Consider the following 22,224-nt stretch of genomic DNA (forward strand, 5'->3'; position numbering starts at 1 on the left):
TCCGTGTGGCTGAGGAGAGCCACCGTGCTGGCTCTGGCCAGGGTATCTGCCTTGCTTGAAAACTGGCAATACCCCAAACTTACCTTCCTTGAGATCTCCCCAACAGAGAGAAGACTCTGCATCGTTGGACAGCTAAGTGGACTTCGACGCTGGTAGCTATAATCCCCTTACTCTCTTTTCCTTATGCTTTGCTTTCTCCTCTTTTCTCTCTATCGCATACTAGTGCTGATGAGCACTCAATAAAGTGTGTTTTTCTGTTTGAGTCCTTGGTTTGCTGATAATCTTTTGTACTCTAAGACCGACTAAAAGAACCACATCATGAATCCCACCTTGCAGATCGTGACAATATGTGGATAGAAAAACTCTGTAACTCCCAGAGTAGTTATAAGAATAGTTATGAATTTATTCAGTGCTGAGGTGCATGGGGGATATCACCTCCAAAGGCATGCACACCTCAGAGACTTGTTTCTCCCCTTTTATTCTCTACAAACTAGGGTTACACAGTACACCAAATACATATTCATTTGCTAACCCCGCCTGTCCCCGCTTCGTATTAAAATTAGTTCCATGCCCATTTGCAGCTGCGCACTGCTCCTTGTTGGTCACTCTGGTGGTCTTCTGGGGTCTTTGGGGCTGAAGTCAGCAATCTTCCTTCAGCTGAACTTTTCACCTTGTCTTCTTGCACATGCTCCCTTCAGTTCTTTTGACCCCCCCCATCTTCCCATTTCCTCTGGCTTAGGGGTCAAAAAGAATCCAAGGAACCCCCTCATCCTATGGCGCATTTATGCTTGCATCCTGTTTACGTATTCTAGCTCCTTACCTCATCCTGCAGTCTTTATTCTCTTCCTGCTCTTAAGGGAGCAGTCAGCATTTCACACAGGTTTTGTAGCCCCTTCTTTTACGCAAGGAAATTTTATAAATGATTCCTAATTCTTAATTTCTCTGTTTCAGTGTCCAGTTAATGTTCTTGTCCTATTTGTAAACCTTGTTTGCTGTACCCCTTGTTTAACCCGATAGTTGTGAGTAATGTTAATTACTTACCGGTTGTTGAAGTGTTTTAAGAGTTCTCTTATAAGATGTACCTCTACCCCTTTCCCTTACTTCCCTGTTACTATGTAACAATGCTTCTCCCAGGGGGCTGTGTGCCTGAGTCCTATGCAAACTAAGGCACGCTGGACACAAAAACAATGAGCTAACAAAGGAATAAAAGGACAAAGAAATATATTTTAGCAAGCTATGATGAAAGACTGTCTTTCTGCATGACCTAAGCCTGCTTAAAAAAAACCAAAACATCTTCTTGCATCACCATGGCCTAAGAGTACTAGAAAGGAGTGAACACCCTGGACAATGAGCCAGAACAACATGCCTCCTGGCTACTCCCTATGAGGATGAAGTCCCAGCTCTGCAGTGTGTGCTGCAAAGCTGAATTGTGCCTCATCCTTGGAGATGCCAGTGTGGGAGCAAACGAATCCTTGGGCCACACCCCAAGGCTGAGTCCTAATAAAGGCATAAAACAGGAGTCTGTGTCCTGACCAATTTATTTCACACAGACCGCCCCAAAGAAGTGTTCCAAGGGTTCTTGGGGGCACATGAGCGCTCCAGGCCCTTCACCAGCCTTGTCCTCAGTGCATTTCCCATGAACCCCCAACTCCCCCGGGACTGTGCCCAGCCAGCACCAGCGCTCACCATCCGCACTGGCCGGGGGAGCTTGGAGACCTTCCTTTCACTCTGGGTCCACAGTGACGCTGCTGGCTGCAGCTGCAGTGGGAGGGAGGGAAGGAGGGAAGGAGGGATAGTGCAGTGCCTGTCTCTGCCTTTTGTGATGCTGGCCCATTCCAAGGGGGTAAATTAACTTCACGTGGAGCTTTTGCTGCTGTTCTTGCTCATGTGCTGAAATACAGCAGATTCATTGTCACTTTACACATTCAAAATAAGTTTTTCAGTTCGGCCAAGCTCGGCTTGGTATGGCTGAACGTGGCTACATTCAGATCTGTTCAAATAAACTCGGCTAGTCGTTTCAGTTGTTCTTTTCTATCAAACTCGTCTCGGTTGGACAAATCTCGGCCAGGTTCAGCTCTTCAGCTGAACTTGTCAATTATCGGTTACACTCGGCTATTAATCAGGCATTCGGGTAACCTCAGCTATTATCAGTACACCTTGACCATTATCGGCTGTTTGGCTATTAATGGCAGACATTGCCGCTTTTAGGCTACACTCGTCTAGATTCCGCTCTATCTTAAAAACAATTGTTAGGGTTAAATAGAAAAGCTAGGAGTGTAAATGTGTAAATAAGAAAGTTTTCTTAAGTGACTGGGTGAGAAAGTTTGGAGTTTTGTTTAGAGAACAGAAGACGAGACGGAGGATTTAGGGCATTGTCTCTTGTCCTTCTTCTTTCTTCTTTATCTTCATCTTCTTCTAGAGGTTTTTAGGTAGTAGTAGGTGACTGGATAGAAGATGCCGCAGTGCAGCACACAGGTGTTGGGTCATAGGGTCACTAAGAAAAATAATTTACTTGGCATCTGTTAATTGGGTAAATAGACACATAAAAGACCTTGAAGAAGATCTTTGTTAGCCATTTTGCGCCTTTCTATCTTAGTGTATATAACTCCTTGTACCTTGCATACATGTATACATGTATATACTTGTATACATGTAATGCAGATAAGAGAAGAATAAACAACCAAGTCTGAACAAGAGAAAAAACTGCCTCCTTCTCATCAATTTCAGTTCAAGGGGAGAAAAAAACATAACCATGAGCATCCAATAGAGACAGCCGCCTTCCTCAGCTCCCTGAGGGTGGCGTGGCCCAGGCCAGGGTGCCGCGTGGGAAAACGCGGCCGCCTCACATTAAAGCTGCACAGCTTGGTGTTTTCCTGCTGTCGCATCCTGTGGGTGGCCTGGCCACCAAATGGACATGAACGGGAACGGGGGGTGGGCAGGAGCTGACAAGGCAGTGACAGCACTCACTCTAATTAAAGGGCACGATAGCCGGAGTCTGGGTTCAGCAGAGCTTGGTTCGGGTTTGGCTGAGCTCATAAGGTTTTCCTCGGTTCAACTGCACTTGCGACAGTTCAGCCAAACTGGTAAGATTCGGTTGATCTTGCTTTGGTTTCGCCGATCTTGTAAGATTGGCCATGGTTTGGCTGAGCTCTGCTGGCTCGGCTGAACACAGCCTGGTTTGTCTATACGAGGCTACGTTCAGATCTGTTCAAATAAACTCAACTAAAAGCGGCTAATCTCATCTTGGTCAGGTAAATCTCAGCCAGGTTTGGCTCTTTGGCTGAACTCGAAAATTACCAGATCCACTTGGCGATTACTGGCTGTTCAGCTAAGAGCGGCTATTAGGTGGCAGATGTCACCGCTTTTTGGCTACACTCGTCTAGATTCCACTCTTTGGGACAGCTCGGCTCGTTTCGGCTGCACTCAGCTGCACTGAGCTCAGCTAGGCTACATGCAGCTGAGCCAGATTTGGCTTACAGATTCCCTGATGTCAGTCCCTAGGAATTCTACATGACAGAAAATTAAGCCACTAAAGGCTTTGCAGGTTTTTAAACAAATACAATTTTTAACTCCAGTCTTGGTACAGAGCCAATGGCTCCTTCAGGACAAGAATATTTACATGTAATAGCAATTCCCTCATTTTCATCTCATTTTTATTTAACCTCCCCAAAATTCAATACATATCACAAGGAATGTGCAGTTCTCGTTTTTCCCTGTACAATATTTGGACAAAGGACCTGGGACAGCATGCTGTTGTGAGTCCATTGAATAAATCCTGATTTACATTTCAAAGGCTCTCCTTCTGGCACTGCATGTTTGCAGGTCTGTGCTGGCATGTTCACCTACTCTCTTGGCCACTTTTGAGAACAATGTAACAGATTCCACAGGGAATTCCCAATAAAACTCAAGCATAATCAATGAGCAGAAAATCTTCTGGAGTTTATTTCCATCTCTCACCTTTTCCAAGTGGAGGGAAGATGGGCTTTTGTCACACAGTGTGGCAGTACTGATGGATCATGGATTTATTTTTTTTTTAATTAAATAAAAGGGTAATAAAAATAAACCAAGATCTGATATAAGCGCTTTTAAAAGCCACTAAAACTTTTTAAACCCAAGAAGACCATCATGATTCCCAATTTCAGGCTTCTATTCATACTGGTTTTGGTATGATGAAAGCAACCAGGCTCTTCAACAAATAGTAAATTATCATGATCAAACCTCTGGGTCCTCGTTATTTGCACTTACACCCCACCGGAGGAAGCTCTGCATCCTTTTGTTCCCATCTTGTTTTGGTGTGAGGATGGATATTAACGACACACATGTGCACAAACAGACTTTCTGGTTCTTCAAAAAGTTAAAAATGCCTGTAATAAAAATTATAGAAGTAATACTGTGTTTCAGACTGTTCAAGAAAAAGAAATTGGAGCTTTAATGTCTCACTGAGATATCTGAATAAAATCTTCCCCCGAGTTTGCACACAGTAATAAAATATTATGATTTTTGACCAAACAAGTTAGGTCTGTATGAGAACAGCTCAGGAGGCTTTCATGGCTCACAGTGATGATGGCAGAGCGCAAAATGTTGAAGTGTTAGTTCCCCAAATGTACATCCCCTGATGCAGACAATTTTTTTTGCAAAGAGACATAATAGTTTCCTCTCCTTGTTTCCGAGTTCCCAAGTCATCCTGTAATTCATAACCTGCACTAATGCAGACCAATCTGACAGGGGTAAGTAACATATCTGGCTCCTGTGCTCCAAGCCACATGTCCCTGATGTAAACAGAAGTCAGGAATATAGAAACAGCTGTGGAAGAAAGATGAGAGAAAAATCAGAACAGATATTCTTCTATTTCCACACAGCATTACCAAGCCAAGCTGTTTACCTCTAGGACCATGTTATTTTAAAATAGTTCCCTAATTCTTTTCCTAGATGGAGAGTCTGGAGTGTCTTTGCCCATTCAAAGCCAATGATCCTACTCACAAGAAGGAACAAACCAGTTTCCTGTTAAATAAAACAGTTGGAAATCCGATCTGCCAGATCCTATCCTTGACCAGCAATAGGGATCAGTAGCCAGGCCCACGTGGACTTTTTTTTTGCAGACTACTCTCCCTCTTGGAATTATATTTTTTTTATATTTTTTGTTCCATTTTAGCCCTTGAAAGGGAAGTTTCTTAGAGGGAGTGTGAATGTCATAGTGCCAGAAAACCTCACAGTATGACCGTGCTCTGTGCTGCCCACCCCTGCCCCCATCCCAGCTTCTGCTTTGGGAAGCCATGAGCCTGCGTGGATATGGGAAAACTAGTTCAATGGATTAAAAAAAGCCCTGGAATTTCCTAGTTCCTCTCTCCACTCTCTCATAACACAAGTGACAAGAACAAGACAAGTCACCTGTCTTGTCCGCATCCTCTTCCATTGTTGCTGACAGGCACAGGGATTTCACAAGCTCGTGGAAGGTGCTGGACAGTCCCTGTTCCTCCATGAGCTGAAGTGTGATGGGACTGAGCACACCGAGCTCCCCAGAGAGCCCAGCTGAGGTGCTGCTGGCCTGGCAGAGCTGGGTGTAAAGTTTGAAGGGGTTGTTCCTTGCTGTCTCATCTCTGAGCACTTCCTGCGTGGCTGCCAGGTGCGGTAGGACACGATTCCCCAGCCACCTCAGCACTGGAGACACATCCTGCTCCCTGAGGAAGTTCTGCCCAGCCAGGGGCCTCAGCAGCCACTTCATGACTATGTCATTTATGAAGCGGCGACATCTGCCACTAATAGCCGCTCTTAGCTGAACAGCCAGTAATCGCCAATCGAGTGGACACATGGGTGACAGCCACTGCCTCGGTCCCAGGGTCTAAGCTGGGGTCTGTCTGTCTCAGCCAGGTCTGAGGGTCTCCCCTCCTTGTATGGAGGGCAGTGCCAGGAAAACTGGGTCCCAATGGGCAAGTATGGAATTCAGATGTGCTCCACATTTCTTCAGCTTAGATACTTCCACGTCTGCAGCAGTGTCATCATCCACCTCGTTCTTTTTACAAGTGTGACGATACACATGAGATGAGGCTTGAGGTTTGTTCTTGTCTCTAGTATTTTCTGTAAGAAGAGAAACCACCACCAAAATAAAGGTCAGATACTCCAGAGGATTTTCCTGTTACAAAACTGTGCAAGTAAGGTTCTCTCCTGCCTCTATTCAGCTGTTACAGTTGCAAGCACCAGCCTCCTTTAGCAGCCTCACAGAGCCTGAGCTGTTCAAAGGGGCTCCAGGAGCTCCCAGGCGCTCCAGGCTGGAGCCCTATTCCAAACTGGATCACCCAGCCTGGAGATGAGAGGAAATGAAGCCTGGAGTACACAACCCACACAACACAGTAAGTTCCAAAAACTCTCTTCATGTCTTTCTGAGGAGTTTTAAAGGGTGAGAAAAACTTTAGAAAAGCTAAAGCTTTTACAGTATCCCTTAAATACATGATACTTTCTTAACTGATACAGAACACTTAAACAAACCTACAAAGAATGAGCACCAAGAAAAACTGTTGCTGCTGCAAACCAGTAGTAAAGTTTTAAGATCTCCCATGCCCAAGTTCCTTGCACTTTTTGTTCACAGAGAGAACAAGCAAAGTTACACAAGTCCTGATCTGTTTTTACTTTCTTCAAAACTGATGACAAGAAAAGTCAACTATTTAATTTTCACTTGCTTTATCTATTTCTTGTTTTTACTTACAAATTGCTTACACATTACTTTACTTACACATCGTTTTCAGACACCCATCCACACTCAGAATGATTCAAACCTTTGAGCACAAAGGCTCCAGGCACTTTTCTTTTAAGATTCCATTGAAGAATACCATTTTTCAAAGTCTGATATGAGCTTTGCAAGTAAGTTTCATTTTAAAGCTCTTTCCGTTTTTAAACTGTGTTTCTCCAAAGTTTCCAAATTGTGTTAAGTTTAGAAAGGTTAGAAATCACTTTAGGATTAGGAAAGGAAGATCTGAAAAATGCCTTTCCATTTCCTTTCTGTCGTGGTTTTAAACCAGTAATTAAAAAAATTACTTATTTCTTGCTGTGAGGTATGGATTAGAGCAAGAGCAAACCAGGCTTAAAACTTAAAAAGGAATAAAGACAGTTTATTAACAAACTACAAGAATAAGAACACCAGAATAAACTTCCAGAAAACCCTTTTTATCCCCCACTACCTACCATTCTTTTGTTCACATGATAACATAGAGACAAAAACTTTGGAACTTTGGTGTTTAAAACAGTCTCAATTCCTGCTAGAGTCTTTTCATCAGTCTTTGTAGAGAAACAGAAGTTTTCTTCCACTAATCTATGGAGTTTTCCACAAGAAAGCTATTTCTTGCTATAGCTTTCTATTTTCCTGATGCCAGATGCCCTAAAATCTGTCATCAGAGTTTACTCCTCCCATTTCACATCATGCTGAGGTGTGTATGGGCCATGAGTCTAGGGATGTCATTTTAAGGATGAGTTATTCAAAGGCAAAAGTCTTCTTCATCTGTCTCTGTGAGCTCCACTGGAAAACAGTTTTCTCATTGCCCCCCAAGGCTTCAAATTTTCGCTTCACTCTGTTCCAGCACTGTATCACAATTACTCTACTTTTTACTCAAAATTTACACTTTGAACACTCTATTCCTTCTTATATACTCTGTCATGAATTAAAGGAGTTTTTTCAAGACCTTATTGTCCATCTCTATAGCTTTAACAGAAAAATTTTCAGCTTATAAAGCATTTCCTTATTCTCTACCTTTTTTGAAGCTTAATTCTTTTCATTACTGTCTCTGATAGTTTATAAAGTCTCTTTACATGTTGATCACTCTCTTTTTCTCTCTCTGGATAAAAGGATTAATCTGCAAGTCTCATCTAAGTAATGAAAAGGTTAAAATCTTGCCCAGGCTTTGTAGATGGTTCTGTGATCTCTGCCGGAGCAGCAGCTGGAGTTGTCTGCGATGGAAGGTTTTTCATGGCTGCTCTGGAGAGTGTGGTCGCTGTCTCAGCCTGCCGCAGGTCCAGAGCTTTTTTTCTTTCCTTCTTCAGCAGTTTCTGGTGAATTCAGTCACAGTAAAAACTGCAGCCGAGCCAGGGACCGGCCTGGCCCGGCCAGAGCCCGGGGCAAGCCCCGCAGGCCCCATCTCCCAGCTGGGAGCCGCGGCAGGCCCAGCCCAGCACCTGGCCGGGCCGCATGGGCTGGGCAGGGAACGGGAGGCCAGCTGGAGCTCTGTTACCTTTCACAGCCAGAAAACAGAGAACAAGAGAGCTCTGGCTTTACATCTTAAGGTAGGGTTCACAAATTGATCTCACTTTTCAATGGTCAAAACTGCTGTCAATTCTTAGAAATAACTGATAATTGGTCAGGAGGAAAGACTCCCATCAGCCACCAGCAGTTTCAACTTCTTTAACTCCCAAAGCTATCTTAAAGTTAAAGCCACCCCATGACACTTTCCTCCTCCCTCAAGCTGCACCGGTCTGACAGACGGTATTAGTACTATCTCCACAGAAGTTTGCCTCACTTGTACTGTTGGTCTGTAACAGCTGCAACAAACACAGTGTGTGCAAAACCCTTCCAAAAAATCCTATCTTTTAAAAAAGGAAGCATACAAATTTATCTCCACATTATGAAGAGCAACACGCTGTAAACACAATGTGGTTGTTTAAGGGAACCCTGAGTGAGCAGTTACAGAGCAAGAGACACCAAAATCTACCAGCAAATTTTACAATGCAGCTGCCAAAACCCACAGCATTGCAGCCAGAGAGGGGAGAGTGGCAATTGCTGCGCTCATTGTCAACAGTTACCAATCCTCAAGTTGACTGCCATCTGCCTACCTTCCTCAACACCATCAGTGACTACAAAAACTTTTTCAAGTTTAAGCCTCTCCAAGAGGCTCTGGATTTTCTTTACTGCTCCTTGCAGGGAAGGCATGTCTTCTCTGTGACCCCAAATGAAGTCTCTCCTTCTGAGATGAACCCCAAGATAGGCTACTTAGAGCTGTGCTCATCTTAACCTACAAGAGAAAGGTTGAAACTTTAAAACTTGGGAGCATCACTGTTCACACTTAAAAGCCAGAATGCACCATCACTGGATAAGGCACAGAATCACTCCAGTCACAGAGACAATTTTTAAGTACGGACTGGAAGTAGCTTGGGACACTTATTGCAACATTTAGATCTTGGGTGGCCTCTACCATGCAAGAGAAACTGGAGTGCCAAATCTTCCTAAGCAAAAATTCCTCTCCTTGACCAAAGCAATCCTCTGGCAAGTGGCAAAACTGGCAAGTGGCAGCTGAACTTTACACCCACGCGTGGTGCTGAATACAAGAAGAAATTCCAGTTTCCTTCACTGAACGGAGGGAACAAAGATCTGGCCTTTACAACTGGTCAGGCACACCTCGGCAGACTCTGTTAGCTCGTGTCACACAGGTGCATGAGGAACACGCATGTCCACTTCAACATGAGCAGAAGAGTCACTTGTGTACCTTCCAATGTGCCCTGCAGCACACGGCCAGGAATACACAAATGAAGTACTTGTTATGGGGAATAAACAGACTGTCAAGGACTTTACCTTCATCTGAGTCCAGTCCTCCTTGTATTGAGTCCTGTCTGCCTTGTCGCTGGATTGAAGGTATTTCTTCCCGAGCTCGTCTCCCACCACGCGGAGGCGTTTAGTGAACGCCACACTCGGACGGGTCTGTCGGAATAGGAGCAGAGAGTCTGAGTCAGAAAAATGAGCTAAAAATGAGTAGGTGCAGAGTTTCACACACACAACACTTCCAGGATGCAGTCACTTCTGGTACATCTATGCAGTACTCTAAGGAATCATTTCTAACCTTTCATCCAAGCTTTAATAGCTTATTTCTAATTATCACCACCTTTATAACCAGTATACTCACCTGCCCCTGCAATACACAAACACAGGGAGGGCGCTGCAGTTACTTACACAACAGAACACGTAACATACCAAATTAAACACCTTAGCACTATACCTCACTTTTGGAAACAAAAGCTGGACAAGAAAGTTAGTGTGCAAAACACCTGTAAGAATAAAACCTGCTTTAAATATATTAGGCATCTAGTCACACACATGCCTATGAAATTCAGTGCAGCAGTGTGACAGATTAGCATTTAGGAAACAAAGAGAAACACCTAAAGAAGTTAAAATTGCAGGAGGCTGATGGAAGTTTTTCTCCTGGCCAACAACTGGCCATTTCTAAGAATTGACAGCAGTTTTGACCATTGAAAAGTGAGATCAACCTGTGAACACCACCTTAAGACCTAAGCCTGGGAATTTCTTTGTCTCGTTGTCTCTGGCTGTGAAAGGTAACAGAGCTCCGGCTGGCCTCCCGTCCCCTGCCCAGGCCATGCAGCCCGGGCAGGGGCTGGGCTGGGCCTGCCACGGCTCCCAGCCGGGAAATAGAACCTGCTGGATTTTTCTCGAGCTCCAACCAGGCCAGGCCAGTCCCTGGCTCGGCTGCAGTTTCTGCTGCGACTGAATTCACCAGAAACTGCTGAAGAAGGAAAGAAAAAAAGCTCTGGACCTGCGGTGGGCTGAAACAGTGACCACACCCTCCAAAGCAGCCATGAAGAATCTTCCATCAGAGACAACTCCAGCTGCTGCTCCGGCAGAGATCACAGAACCATCTACAAAGCCTGGGCAAGATTTTAACTCTTTCACTACCCAGATGAGACTTACAGATTAATCCTTTTTTTCCCAGAGAGAGAAAAAGAGAGAGTGAGAAATCAACATATAAGGAGACACTAGAAACTATCAAAAACAGTGAAGAAAGAAATTAAGTTTTAAATGGGGAAGAGAAAATAGACAGTTTAATAAGCTGAAAATTTTTCTGTTAAAGCTGTAGAGATGGACAATAGCAGTCTGAAAAAAGCTCCTTTAATTCATGACAGAGTATATTAGGAAGAATGGAGTGTTTCAAAGTGTGGATTTTGAACAAATGGTGAAGTGGGTAAAATGCTGGAACGGGGGGGTGGGGGGCGGGGGGGGGGGAGAAGTAATAGTTGAAGATTTGTGGCTTTAAAGAGGCAAATAGAAAACTTGTGTTTCCAGACAGGCTCACAAAAACAGATTAAGAGAACTTTTGCCTTTAAATAACTCATCCTTAAAAATGACATCCCTAGACTCAATTGACCCATAACACACCTCAGAGTGATGTGAAATGGGAGGAGTGAACTGATGAAAAAATTTCTGAGCAACTGGCATCAGAAAAATAGAAAGCTATAACAGAAATAGTTTTCTTGTGGAAAACTCCATAGATAAACAGAATACTTCTTTTTTTCTACAAAGGCTGATGAAAAGACTACAGCAAGAATTGAGACTGTTTTAACCACCAAAGTTTTTTGTCTCTATGTTGTTATATGAACAAGAAAATGGTTAGGTAGTGAAAGAAAAAAGAGTTGTTCTAGAAGTTTTATTCAGGTTTCTTATTCTTGTAGTTTTGCTAATAAACTTTCTTTATTCCTTTTATGTTTTAAGCCTGTTTTTCTCTTCTTCTAATCCATATCTCACAGCAAAAAATGAGTAAATTTTCTAGTGTTTTTTTATTGTCTGCTTTAAAACCACGACATTTATTTGGTGTGTTGGCTGGGAAACGAAAATAGCAAATCTAAACCACTACAAGAAGTGATGAGAAAGGAATTATTGCCTTAACCTGCAAATAAACACCTCTAAGATACTTAAGATACTGTGATTCAGTTGCCACTGCTCACAGCCACAAGCAGCCTTTTTATTAACAGGCAAAAGAACAAATTCGGGGTGGATAATGTTGGGGGTTAGGTGTCCTTTTTTTGTTCTGGCTTGCCCGTGGAATTTTTACCCATTAGTTGCAGGGACTACCTAACTGTGGGTACTTAGTGGGTGCTCAACAAAGGATAAAGAGTGGCCGGGCCCAGGGGGGGCAGGGGGCAGGAAAGGAGGGTGAGGACAGTTTTTGGCTGGTTTTCTTCGGCTTCGGGGAGAGACATTCTTTTTTTTTTTTTGGGTGCGAAGCTGCTGCGGTAGAGAGAAGGGAATTTCGCCATCTCCCAGACGGAGCGGCTGCTTCTTCTCCTTCTTCCCTCTTTGTTGGTGGCCTCGCATCCCCTGCCCTGCCAGGACGTGTGGCAGTGCCAGCCACCAGCTCATCCCTGCTGATCCACCTCATCCACCGGCCCAGGATCTCAGCTCATCCCTGCTGATCCACCTCATCCACCGGCCCAGGATCTCAGCTCATCCCTGCTGATCCACCTCATCCACCGGCCCAGGATCTCAGCTCATCCCTGCTGATCCACCTCAGCCACCGGCCCAGGATCTCAGCTCATCCCTGCTGTTCCAGCTGACTGTTCCTCAGAGCCCTGCAGGAGCACCGGGACTGCCCGAGGGCTTTGTGAAAACAAAGCCTCTCCTCCATCCCGTCTCAGCCGAGAAAGCTGTCATGTGGTCCCTGGTTCTGTGTTCTTGTTATTGCTGTAGTTATTGTTGTTTGTTTGCCTGGCTATACTAGTAAAGAACTGTTATTCCTATGCCCAGATCTCTGCCTGAAAGCCCTTGATTTCAAAATTATAATAATTCGGAGGGAGGGGGTCTACATTCTTTCATCCCAAGGGAGGCTCCTGCCCTCCCTAGCAGACACCTGTCTTCTGGAACCGAGACACAAAGGAAATCCCAATTTCTCCCTTCTTGTCTGCAAAGAAACAGAGAAGGGAGAGATGCTTCTCAGAGGAGCATGGTAAAAAGAGAAGATGCCCTGGGTCCAAGCTGCAGTGAGGAAATTTCTGTTTGGACATCAGGCAAAACCAGTGGGCCAATGTTTCAAGTGCCACTGCTAAGAAATGTGTTTTATGGAGCCATGTGGACTTCATGTCTGCTTTTACAGGACAAATCATACTCAAATATGGTACCCAGGCTGCATTTCTTTCTTTGAGGTCACTCTTAATGCAGAACTCCTGCCTAGGAAACTAATGTTTGGTCCACTTCTGAAAACTTGCCATACCCCAAGTGAAGAGCCAGAGGCTTACAAGACTGATGTCTGTGTAGTTTTGTAGTATCATGAGAGTCATCAGCTTCTCTTAGGAATTTTAACTATATCAAGCACTCCTCATTACGTTCTATTTTCCTGTTTCTGAACCTTATAATTTTCTTAAAGCTTCTATGACAGGAATTATTTTACCATAGTCCTTTGCCTTGAAACCCATGGGAATTTCACCTTTGAAACCAATGGGGAGGGATTTGGGACAATAACGAGCAATTTACAGCATTCTTTTGAAAAGACTAATCTTTGAGGTCGACTAGGTAAGAATCTGCTGCCTTCTGATTGTACATGTGTTACATGGGGGAGGTCCTAATCACCGTACCCTGCAGCACTGGGCCTTTAGGCATGAGACAGCAGGACAAATTCCTGTCTCACATTAATTCACAGAAGCCTGAAAACCATGTTAGCACACATTGCTGAAACAGAACACACAAATTACTAGAAAACCAAGGCAAGACTAAAGCACACATTGGTTACTGATTTTTTTCAGCAGAGCCAAGTAAAAAGTCTTGAGAAGCTGTCTGTAAAATACTTACACTCCAATAATCTTTCCCTCCATTTCCTTCTTCCATGAAGAAGGTTTTCAGCTCTGCCTAATGTCACTGACCTATTGAAAATTGTAAAACTGAGTGCAGTTCCCTTAGGAATTGAATTTATATTATGATGTTTCTTTGCACCTTTGTCAGGATAAAGCACAGACCATGATCTATTTGCAAGAAAGAATGTGGGGAATGAGGGGCAGGCTCCTGTGAGGCACATTCTAGTTTTTTACAAGGCAAATTGTGACCCACAGTTTTCTGGGGAGAGAAGGGAACCATGACACTCCCTATGCCTGCTCTCTTCCTTAATAAAGGGTACCCTGACTCTGAAAGATAAACACGAACAAGTGCTAACCACTCCTCACAGTCCTTGCAAGAGTTGCTACAAGAGAAATAAGATTTCCAACAGGGAGAGAGATCCAAAGGGGAGCAGTGACCTGTGTGGTAACGCTCAGCCTCAGAGCACACGACAGCCTCTGGGAAGAAGCAGCAGATCGTGGAAACAAACCCAGAGAAAGTGTTTTTCACATGTACAATAAAATGTTCTACAGTCAAACAGCAGATCGAAGAACACAGAGACGCTACCAAAAAGCATGGTAGTAGATAGCAGCTGGTGCTTCTTAAAAATAAGCACAATTCAGGATTGTGTACTGGAAATGTAACTGCACTATCCAAGTTCCAACAAGCAGAAGAGATTTTCAGAGTTTCCAGAGCATAAGAGATGGAGATTTAGTTTGTGAGCATACTGATGATAAGGCAACACACAGAGAAATGCTTCTGCTCAAAGGGATTAAGGAGACAGTGTGAAAAACGAGGTTCACACATTATTTTATATAGAATTTAAGAAGTTTAATGGAAAGACAATTAGGAGATAGAAATAAAGTAAAATGTACAAAATACGGCCGAGTGCCTCAGCATTCAGCCAAGGGCACACCTTACTAACAAAGGATTGTCCCTTAAAAACAGAATCCTACTACATATTTATAAATTCTCATGCATGACATGATTCAAACATTTCTCTTAAGTTTTAGATGTTTCTTTGCTTAGTTTTTAACTCGCCCCCTTCCCAATAGATCAATCTTCTTGTGCCACTGGTTTCACACTCCCTGAAAATAGAAGTGCAATAAATTACTCCCTTGGAGGACTTGGAGAACTGCTGTCTTCATCTGGATAAGATAATCTAAGAATGCAGGCGGCGTTTTCTGACTATCTTTTTCAGTCTCTGGGTTATATAAACAAAAGTAGTTTTTGTTTTAATAACATTCTACAGCCCAATATATTTTATACCGATGTTAGAGTCTGAGATACAGTGTGTATGCCCTTGTTTTTAATATTTAGTTCTAGAATTCAAAGAAACACTGAATTTCATATAATATGAAATTCATGGGCATGTTTTCACCGTGATACATGAGAACAAATGCTAAAGTTAAATAAGAAAAGTGTAAATGTGTAGATTAGAAAGTTTCTTGAATCATTGAGTGAATGGATTGAGGTTTAGAATTTAAAGTAGTTTAGAGAGCAAGAGACAAGATAGGAGATTTAGAGTGTTGTCTCCTGTCCTTCTTCTTTCTTCTTCATGTTCTTTCCTAGGGGTTTTTGAGTAGTAGTAAGTGATTAGGTAGAAAATGCCGCAGTGCAGCACACAGGTGTTGAGTCATTGAGTCACTAAGAAAAATAACTTAGTTAGCATCTGTTAATTGAGTAAATAGACATATAAAAAACCTTGAAGAAGATCTTTGTTAGCCATTTTACCCCTTTACTATCATAGTGCACATAGCTCCTTGTACCTTGTAATGCTGATAAGAAAAAATAAACAACTGAGTCCGAACGAGAGAAAAAGCTAACCTCCTGTCTCATCAATCTTCAGTTCAAAGGGAAAAAGAACCCAAATCAAAAAGTCCATAAAGAAACATACCACTATTTCTAAGATTTATTAAAAACAGAAATAGAAAAACCTATATTAATACAGCAAAGTTTTCTAACATTATACATATAACATTCATTTTAATATTTGCGAAAAGTCGATGATATAATATGCACTTATAACAAGAGGAAGTAAATAGCCAATCAACTTTGGATTATCACTGCTGATAATCAGCTGGACACCTACATGGAAGGCTCTAAATCACCTGGAAAACAGACTAGACTCTGTTGGTGAAGAAGCAGCACTGCATCTAACAGGAAGATTGAAGGGAAATGAGGTTACTAATCCAAATGCATTGACAAGTTTCCTTGAAGGGACCTGTCGTACGGTGACTTTACCTTTAAGATATCTTTGGGAGCTAAGGAAGTTGAAGCTTCTGGGGGCTGATGGGAGTCTTTTCTCCTGACCAATTATCGGTAATTTCTGAGAACTGGCAGTGGTTTTAACCATTCAGAAGTGAGATCAACTTGTGAACACCACCTTAAGATGTAAACCCAGGGTTCTCTTGTTCTCTTTGGTTTCCGGCTTCTGAAGAGGTAACAAGGCTCTGCCTTGGCCTCCCCATCCCCCTCCAGGCTGGACAAGGCCGCAGAGGGCGGGGGGGGGGGGGGAAACAGAGCCTGCCAGCCTGACTTGGTTTGCAGTTTCTGCTGCTGGACTGAAACCTGACACCATCAACATCTGCAGCTTTTCCAAGACTCTTTTACTACCTAGATGAGACTTACAGATTACTCCTTTTTCCGAGAGAGAGAGATAGAGAGAGAGAGAGAGAGAGAGAGAGAGAGAGAGAGAATCAACATGAAGAAAACATCATAAAACCATCAAAGACAGTGAAGAAAAGAGTTAAGTTTTAGATGGGGAAGAGAGAATAAGGAGATGCTTTATAAGCTGAAATATTTTTCTGTTAAAGCTATGGAGATGGACAATAGTGTTCTGAAAAAACTCCTTTTTTTTAAAAAAACTCCTCAGAGTATATTGGGAGGAATGGAGTGTTCAAAGTGTGGATTTTGAGCAAACAGTGGAGTAGTTGTGATACAGTGAGGTGCTGGAACAGAAAGAGAGAAGTAATAGTTGAAGATTTGGGGCTACTTGAGGCAAAGAGAAAACTTCTGTTTTCCAGGGAGGCTCACAGAGACAGATGAAGAGAACTTTTGCCTTTGAATAACTCATCCTTAAAAATGACATCCCTAGACTCATGGCCCATACACACCTCAGCGTGATGTGAAATGGGAGGAGAAAATCTGATGACGGATTTCCAGACAGCTGGCATCAGAGAAATAAGAAACTATAACAGAAATAGTTTTCTTGTGAAAAACTCCGTAGATTAGCAGAAGACAACTTCTGTTTCTCTACAAAGACTGATGAAAAGACTCTAATAGGCATTGGGACTGATTTAAACACCAAAGATCCAAGTTTTTTGTCTCTATGTTGTCATGTGAACAAAGAAATGGTTGAGTAGAGGGGGAGAAAGAGGTTTTCTGGAAGTTATTCTGGTTTTCTTATTCTTGTAGTTCTGTTAATAAACTTTTTTTATTCCTTTTAAGTTTTAAGCCTGTTCTGCTCTTGTTCTAATCCATATCTCACAGCAAGAAATAAGTAAGTTTTCTAGTAATTTTTTTAGTTACTGCTTTAAAACCACAACATTTTTTTTGATGTGTTGGCCGGGAAAATGAAATTAGCAAATCTAAACCACTACAGGACCACACTTGAAGGGTAAAAACCCAGTGCTAGGACCACACAACGGGTTGTCCAGCCAGAAGGGCGATATGGGATATCAGAGCTCAGTCCAATCAGAGTAGTTTGAAGACACTGGCATACATGAAGGAAGAGACAGATCACTGGCATTGCCTAACAACATTTCCTGACAGCCTTCATTAAAGGCTTTTAAGAAAACTCGGCACAGAAAGATTCTTGCATGGATAAAAAAAAGTTTAGAAACAGGGATAAATGTTTGGTTCTCATTGCAGAGGGAGGTCACAAGTAAAAGGTCTCTTCACCATATTCCTAAACAACCTACAGAAGGGCATGTTATCAGGTGACACAGCTTAATAATTATTTTAAATTCCTCAGAGCAGCCAAATATGAAGAATTAGGGAAGTCTGCTCACTGGCCAATGAAGTGGGAGATGAAATCTAACATAGTGTAGTAAAAAAATAACAAAAACCAAAACATGTCCTCATCTAGTAACTAAAGGTCTTGATGGTCAGGAATGAGGACAGTTTGATGCAAACATCAAGACAACACTCAGAGGTCAAATAAGGAACCTGTGTCTCAAGAATTAGCAGAGAAAGAAGACAGCACGTGTCTTCTTTCAGAACATGTCATTTGTACTGCAATGTAACAGGTTTACCCACACTTAGCCTGCAGGATCCTGCTGAACTACAAAGGTTCAGAGATTGGCAGTGGTGACAGCCAAAGGTATGGTATAGCTTTTGCATGGAGAACAGCCAATGGAGCCAGGACTCTTCCCACTGCAGAGGAGACTGCTGAGGGGGAATACGCCAGAGACGTAAAATCACACATGGCGTGGAGTATAATATGGAACAGCTGATGGTTCAGCATCTCTTCCACTGCATGATCTAGGGGACATTTGATGATACCTTGGAGGCAGAAGTCACAAAAGCTGCTTGAGAGGGAATATAAAGGAGCTCAAGGCTATTTGCTCTTAGGTTTTAGCACTGTGATCTTCACCTTAATTTACAGTTAAGTGTTTCTTACAGTGTAAATCCCTTTTGTAATGATTTTAACAGAGTACAAGAATTCAGTGAAGTAACTCAACAGTGGGATACAGCCTTTAAATTCCCCCTGCTCTTCCCACCCAGCAATGGAGTTTGACAACAATAATACAACAATAAATAGTTATACCTGCTGGTGTTCTTCAGAAGAATGGGAGCCACAATAGAGGCAGATCCTTAGACAGACAAGCAAGAGGTGTTTAGGCCTCATGTTTCCTCGTTACCCCAGAACCAGCCCCTAAAGGGGAACACAAAGTTCACAGGCTTGTATTTGAAATTAATGCCATATAAAGAACAAAACTTTAAAACTAAAAAACTACATATACAAATAAACCAGCCACCTCCTTTATGCTGCTTTTCTATGGAGCAACAACTTCACAGATTTAGACCTTCTCATACCAAGACAATGTTTTATTATTGATGGGCTTTTTAAAAACAGAGTGAACTCCAAGCACACAGATATTCACAGCAGGCAAATATCTCCCTGAATACAACTGAAAAGACCAGAAGGGCTGCTCCATGTTAGCTGTAGTAGCCATGTTTGTCTCTGAAGTACATCAGCTGATCAATGCATGGACTTTCATCTATTTTTTTTTTTTGCTTTCCTTCTTTCCATCCTTCTCTGTAGCCTTGTAGCATAAAAATCTGTTCAATAAAGGCCCCATCTGACTCTGAGCAGAAGGTAAAGCAGAGGATTTGTCAGCATGAAAACCCACACCACAAAGGTATAAATGAGCATCAGTGGCAGTTAAAAATCTGCTAGAAATGCTAATATTACACTACTCTCTCTTCCCTGTTTTCCATATAAAAAAGGAAAGGAAGTTCTGTGTGAGCCAGAAAAGCTAAAAGGGTCGGGCAATGTGGCCAACTGCTATCCCACCCATCTCTGTGGGATTTAATGCACCAAACACAACTGAATCACTCTCAGCTGGGTAATACACACCACGAAGCACACAAGTTTTCAGTGCTGTAAGCAGCTGCAACAGGAGTATTGCCTCCAAGAAAAATGCCAAAAAAATGAAATTTTTTTAAAAAAAGACACTTAACATCTATTTTTACCACACTAATGTTTAAATTGATATACTATATTAATTTATATATAACACACAATATATAATGTATTAAAATATATCACATTAACATGTACACATACATTATTGTATATTAAATATAAACTTCTTTATATATTTACATTACTTACATTTATTTACTTTTCTTTGTGTATATATATATCTATATCTTTATATATTTATATTTGTACATTTTTATTTTTTAGTACTTATTTAAAAGCCCTGCCTCTAACCAAATAAAAACCAAAAAGCACCTTTATCTTAAACAGTATTTAAATTTTTTAATATCCATTTATTATCATATTTATATAGCATACTGATATATATGATACATATATTAAAATACATATTAAAATATATACATATTATTAATATTATATATTATAAATCTATTTGTATATATTACTAATGCATATATTTATTTTCTATGTCTCTCTGTGTATTTTCTCTATATCTTAATATATTTATATTTGTATATTTTTATGTTTTATTTATTTAAAAGCCTTGCCTCTAACCAAATAAAAAACAAACAGCCCCTTCATCTTAAACAGTATTTAAATATTTTTTATATATATTTTTATCATTTTATATATATATTTTATACTTACAGTTATATAGTAGGTCGATAAGCCTCGACCCTGCCCGCACCTCTCAGTGTTCCAGCACAGTGAGCAGGTGCTTCCTCCGACTGGTTTGGTCCCAGCGCTGGGGAGCCTCTCCTCTGCGGGCAGGAGAAAGGGTCAAGCAGCTCCACTGACTGTTCCGGCTCGATGCAATTGTGTTTTCCTCCCTTTCCCCTGGCTGGAGGGGAGAGGGGAGAGCGAGAGAAGAGGTGGCAGGGGACGGGACAAGACTGGACAGGGCAGGAGCCACACCCAAGCTGGCGGCTGCAGCAAGGACCTTGGCAGAGAGAGGTGTCACCACCAGTGCCTGACAGCGCCCAGCCAGATCATGCCCGGCCCCGGCATTGCTGAACCCACAGGCCTTGTCCGCACGGCTGGAAAAGCCATGGAAAATTGCGCCAGAACGGCGTCAGAGTCAGGGTGTTTGTCAGGCAGTTGAGTAGACACCCACCGCCCCGGGTCCCTGCATTTTCCTGCATTTTTTGGCCACCATCTTTGGAACGTCAAGCAAGCTGCAACCGCGCAGCCAATCTTGTGTGTGGCATCACGTGACTTCTGCCCTTCCTTGCAACCATCTTTGTTGTGGCTGAAGCCACTTCCGGCCGAGCGGACATCTTTGTTGTGGCACCTTTAAGGCCCCCGCTGCTCCCAGTACGTCTGACTAAGTCAGTTGCCTGAATGAAAATCCAGACGACGCTGACCGACTCAGCGCTCTCTGCACGATTTTCCACCGCCTTTCCTGGAGCGAGGACAAGGGTGGCGGGGCTCAGCGGCTCTGTAGCTTGGCGGTGGCCACACCTGCGGCGGCAGGCATTGGAGCCAACACTTCTGCCGGGGTCCTGCCGGCCGGCTGCCATCTTCAGTGTGGCAATAAACCCAATCTGGCTCCTGCGGGGGGTTCCCAGCTCCCCCCAGCCCGGCCTGGGGCACAGCTGCAGTACCGCTGCAGCGGTACACAGTGGCCACAAGGCGGCAGCACTGCCACCGAGATCAGCCAGGGGATAGGGGTGCACCTCAGGCACGGGCAGAGAAGGGAAGCAAAAAACAACGTGTGCAACCCCTTTCCAAAAAATCCTCTACAAGGAACACCCCAAAAAACCCCCGACCAAAACTTAACAAGCTCTGCCTCTAACCAAATAAAAAACAAAAATCCCCTTTATTTAAATGTTTTTAGTATCTATTTTGATCATATTTATATTCTATATTTATACACATATATAATGCATAATATAGATTCAAATATATTATATTAACATCTACATATATATATTTCATATTAAATATTAATCTACTTGTATATATTTATTTTACTTGTATTTATTTCTTTTTTATGTCTATATATATACCTTCCTATATTTATATCTTTATTATAGATTTTTATATTTTCATTTTTATTTTTATATTTTTATATTTTTATATTTTAATATTTTATTTTTATATTATTTGCTTAAAAGCCCTGCCTTTAACCAAATACAAACAAAAAGCCCCTCTACCTTAAATGGTTAAATAGATATTTTTTAATGTCTACTTATGTCAAATTCATATTCATATTTATATACTATATTGAACTAGGTATAACACACATCATATTTTAAAATATGTTTCTATTAACAACTATACATGTATTATTCATATTATATATTAAATATGAATCTATTTTTATCTATAACACATTTATTTCTTTGAGTGTGTATATATATACATATCTGTATCTTTATATATTTAATATATATTTGTATATTGTACATTTTATTTAAAAGCTCTGCTGGTACCCAAATAAAAAACAAGCAAGCCTTTATTTTAAACCATATTCAAATATGTGCTGGTGTGATGGGGTGTTGGCTGCTTTTATACAGAAGTAGGTATATGTGTGGTACTGTTAATGGGTATGGTGCTTAATAATTCAGAGTACTGTTGCTGTGCATCCTTACAGAAAGCATTTCACTCCCTCCTCTAAATGTGTGTTAGCTGCAATAGCTGGAGAACTATTTGGTAGATCACAGAGGAACTCGCAGAAGTAAGAAGCTATCATTTACTTTCAAAATATCACCAGGCACCTCTGTGTGCTGAAGTGCCTGAAATTTCACTTGTAAAATAAAGTAGTACAAAAGCAGGGAAATATTATTCTCTGTTTGTGATCCTGCTAACATACCACATTGCTGGGCTGTTTGGAAAAGAATGCTGTTTCTCAGTCATCTGTAATTTACTGGTGCCTTCTCTTAAATTCTCGGTAGATCAAGTAGATAGAGTAGTAGAGTGTTTCTGTCACTTGCTGCAGCAAGAAACTGAGTACATCAAGTTTCTAGCATTAGTGCTCTTCAAC

General features: G+C 42.0%; 1 protein-coding gene across 3 annotated transcripts; it reads right to left on the minus strand.

The window, feature by feature from the left end:
- Nucleotides 1–430: 430 nt before the first annotated feature.
- Nucleotides 431–21,020, minus strand: LOC107198541 (GDP-fucose protein O-fucosyltransferase 2-like). 3 transcript variants are annotated; one of them, XR_002001262.2, is made up of 4 exons: nt 18,339–18,528; nt 9,551–9,676; nt 5,389–6,075; nt 431–4,803 (listed from the first exon to the last, which is right to left on the minus strand). XR_002001262.2 is itself a non-coding variant. In XM_033511429.1 (4 exons), exons 2-4 carry the CDS (start codon nt 18,417–18,419, stop codon nt 8,856–8,858), a joined length of 345 nt encoding a protein of 114 aa, XP_033367320.1. In that variant the 5' UTR covers nt 18,420–18,446; nt 19,887–21,020; the 3' UTR covers nt 8,348–8,855. The 3 variants fall into 3 exon arrangements, 2 of the variants coding, with proteins under 2 accessions (XP_033367320.1, XP_018860923.1); XM_033511429.1 differs by lacking the exons at nt 431–4,803; nt 5,389–6,075 and adding exons at nt 8,348–8,993; nt 19,887–21,020 and having other exon boundaries at nt 18,339–18,446; XM_019005378.2 differs by lacking the exons at nt 431–4,803; nt 5,389–6,075 and adding an exon at nt 8,348–8,993 and having other exon boundaries at nt 18,339–18,546.
- Between the last annotated feature and the right edge of the window lie 1,204 nt (nt 21,021–22,224).

Source organism: Parus major, unplaced genomic scaffold (genome assembly GCF_001522545.3).
Source record: "Parus major isolate Abel unplaced genomic scaffold, Parus_major1.1 Scaffold189, whole genome shotgun sequence".
In the NCBI taxonomy this organism is placed as follows: Eukaryota; Metazoa; Chordata; class Aves; order Passeriformes; family Paridae; genus Parus; species Parus major.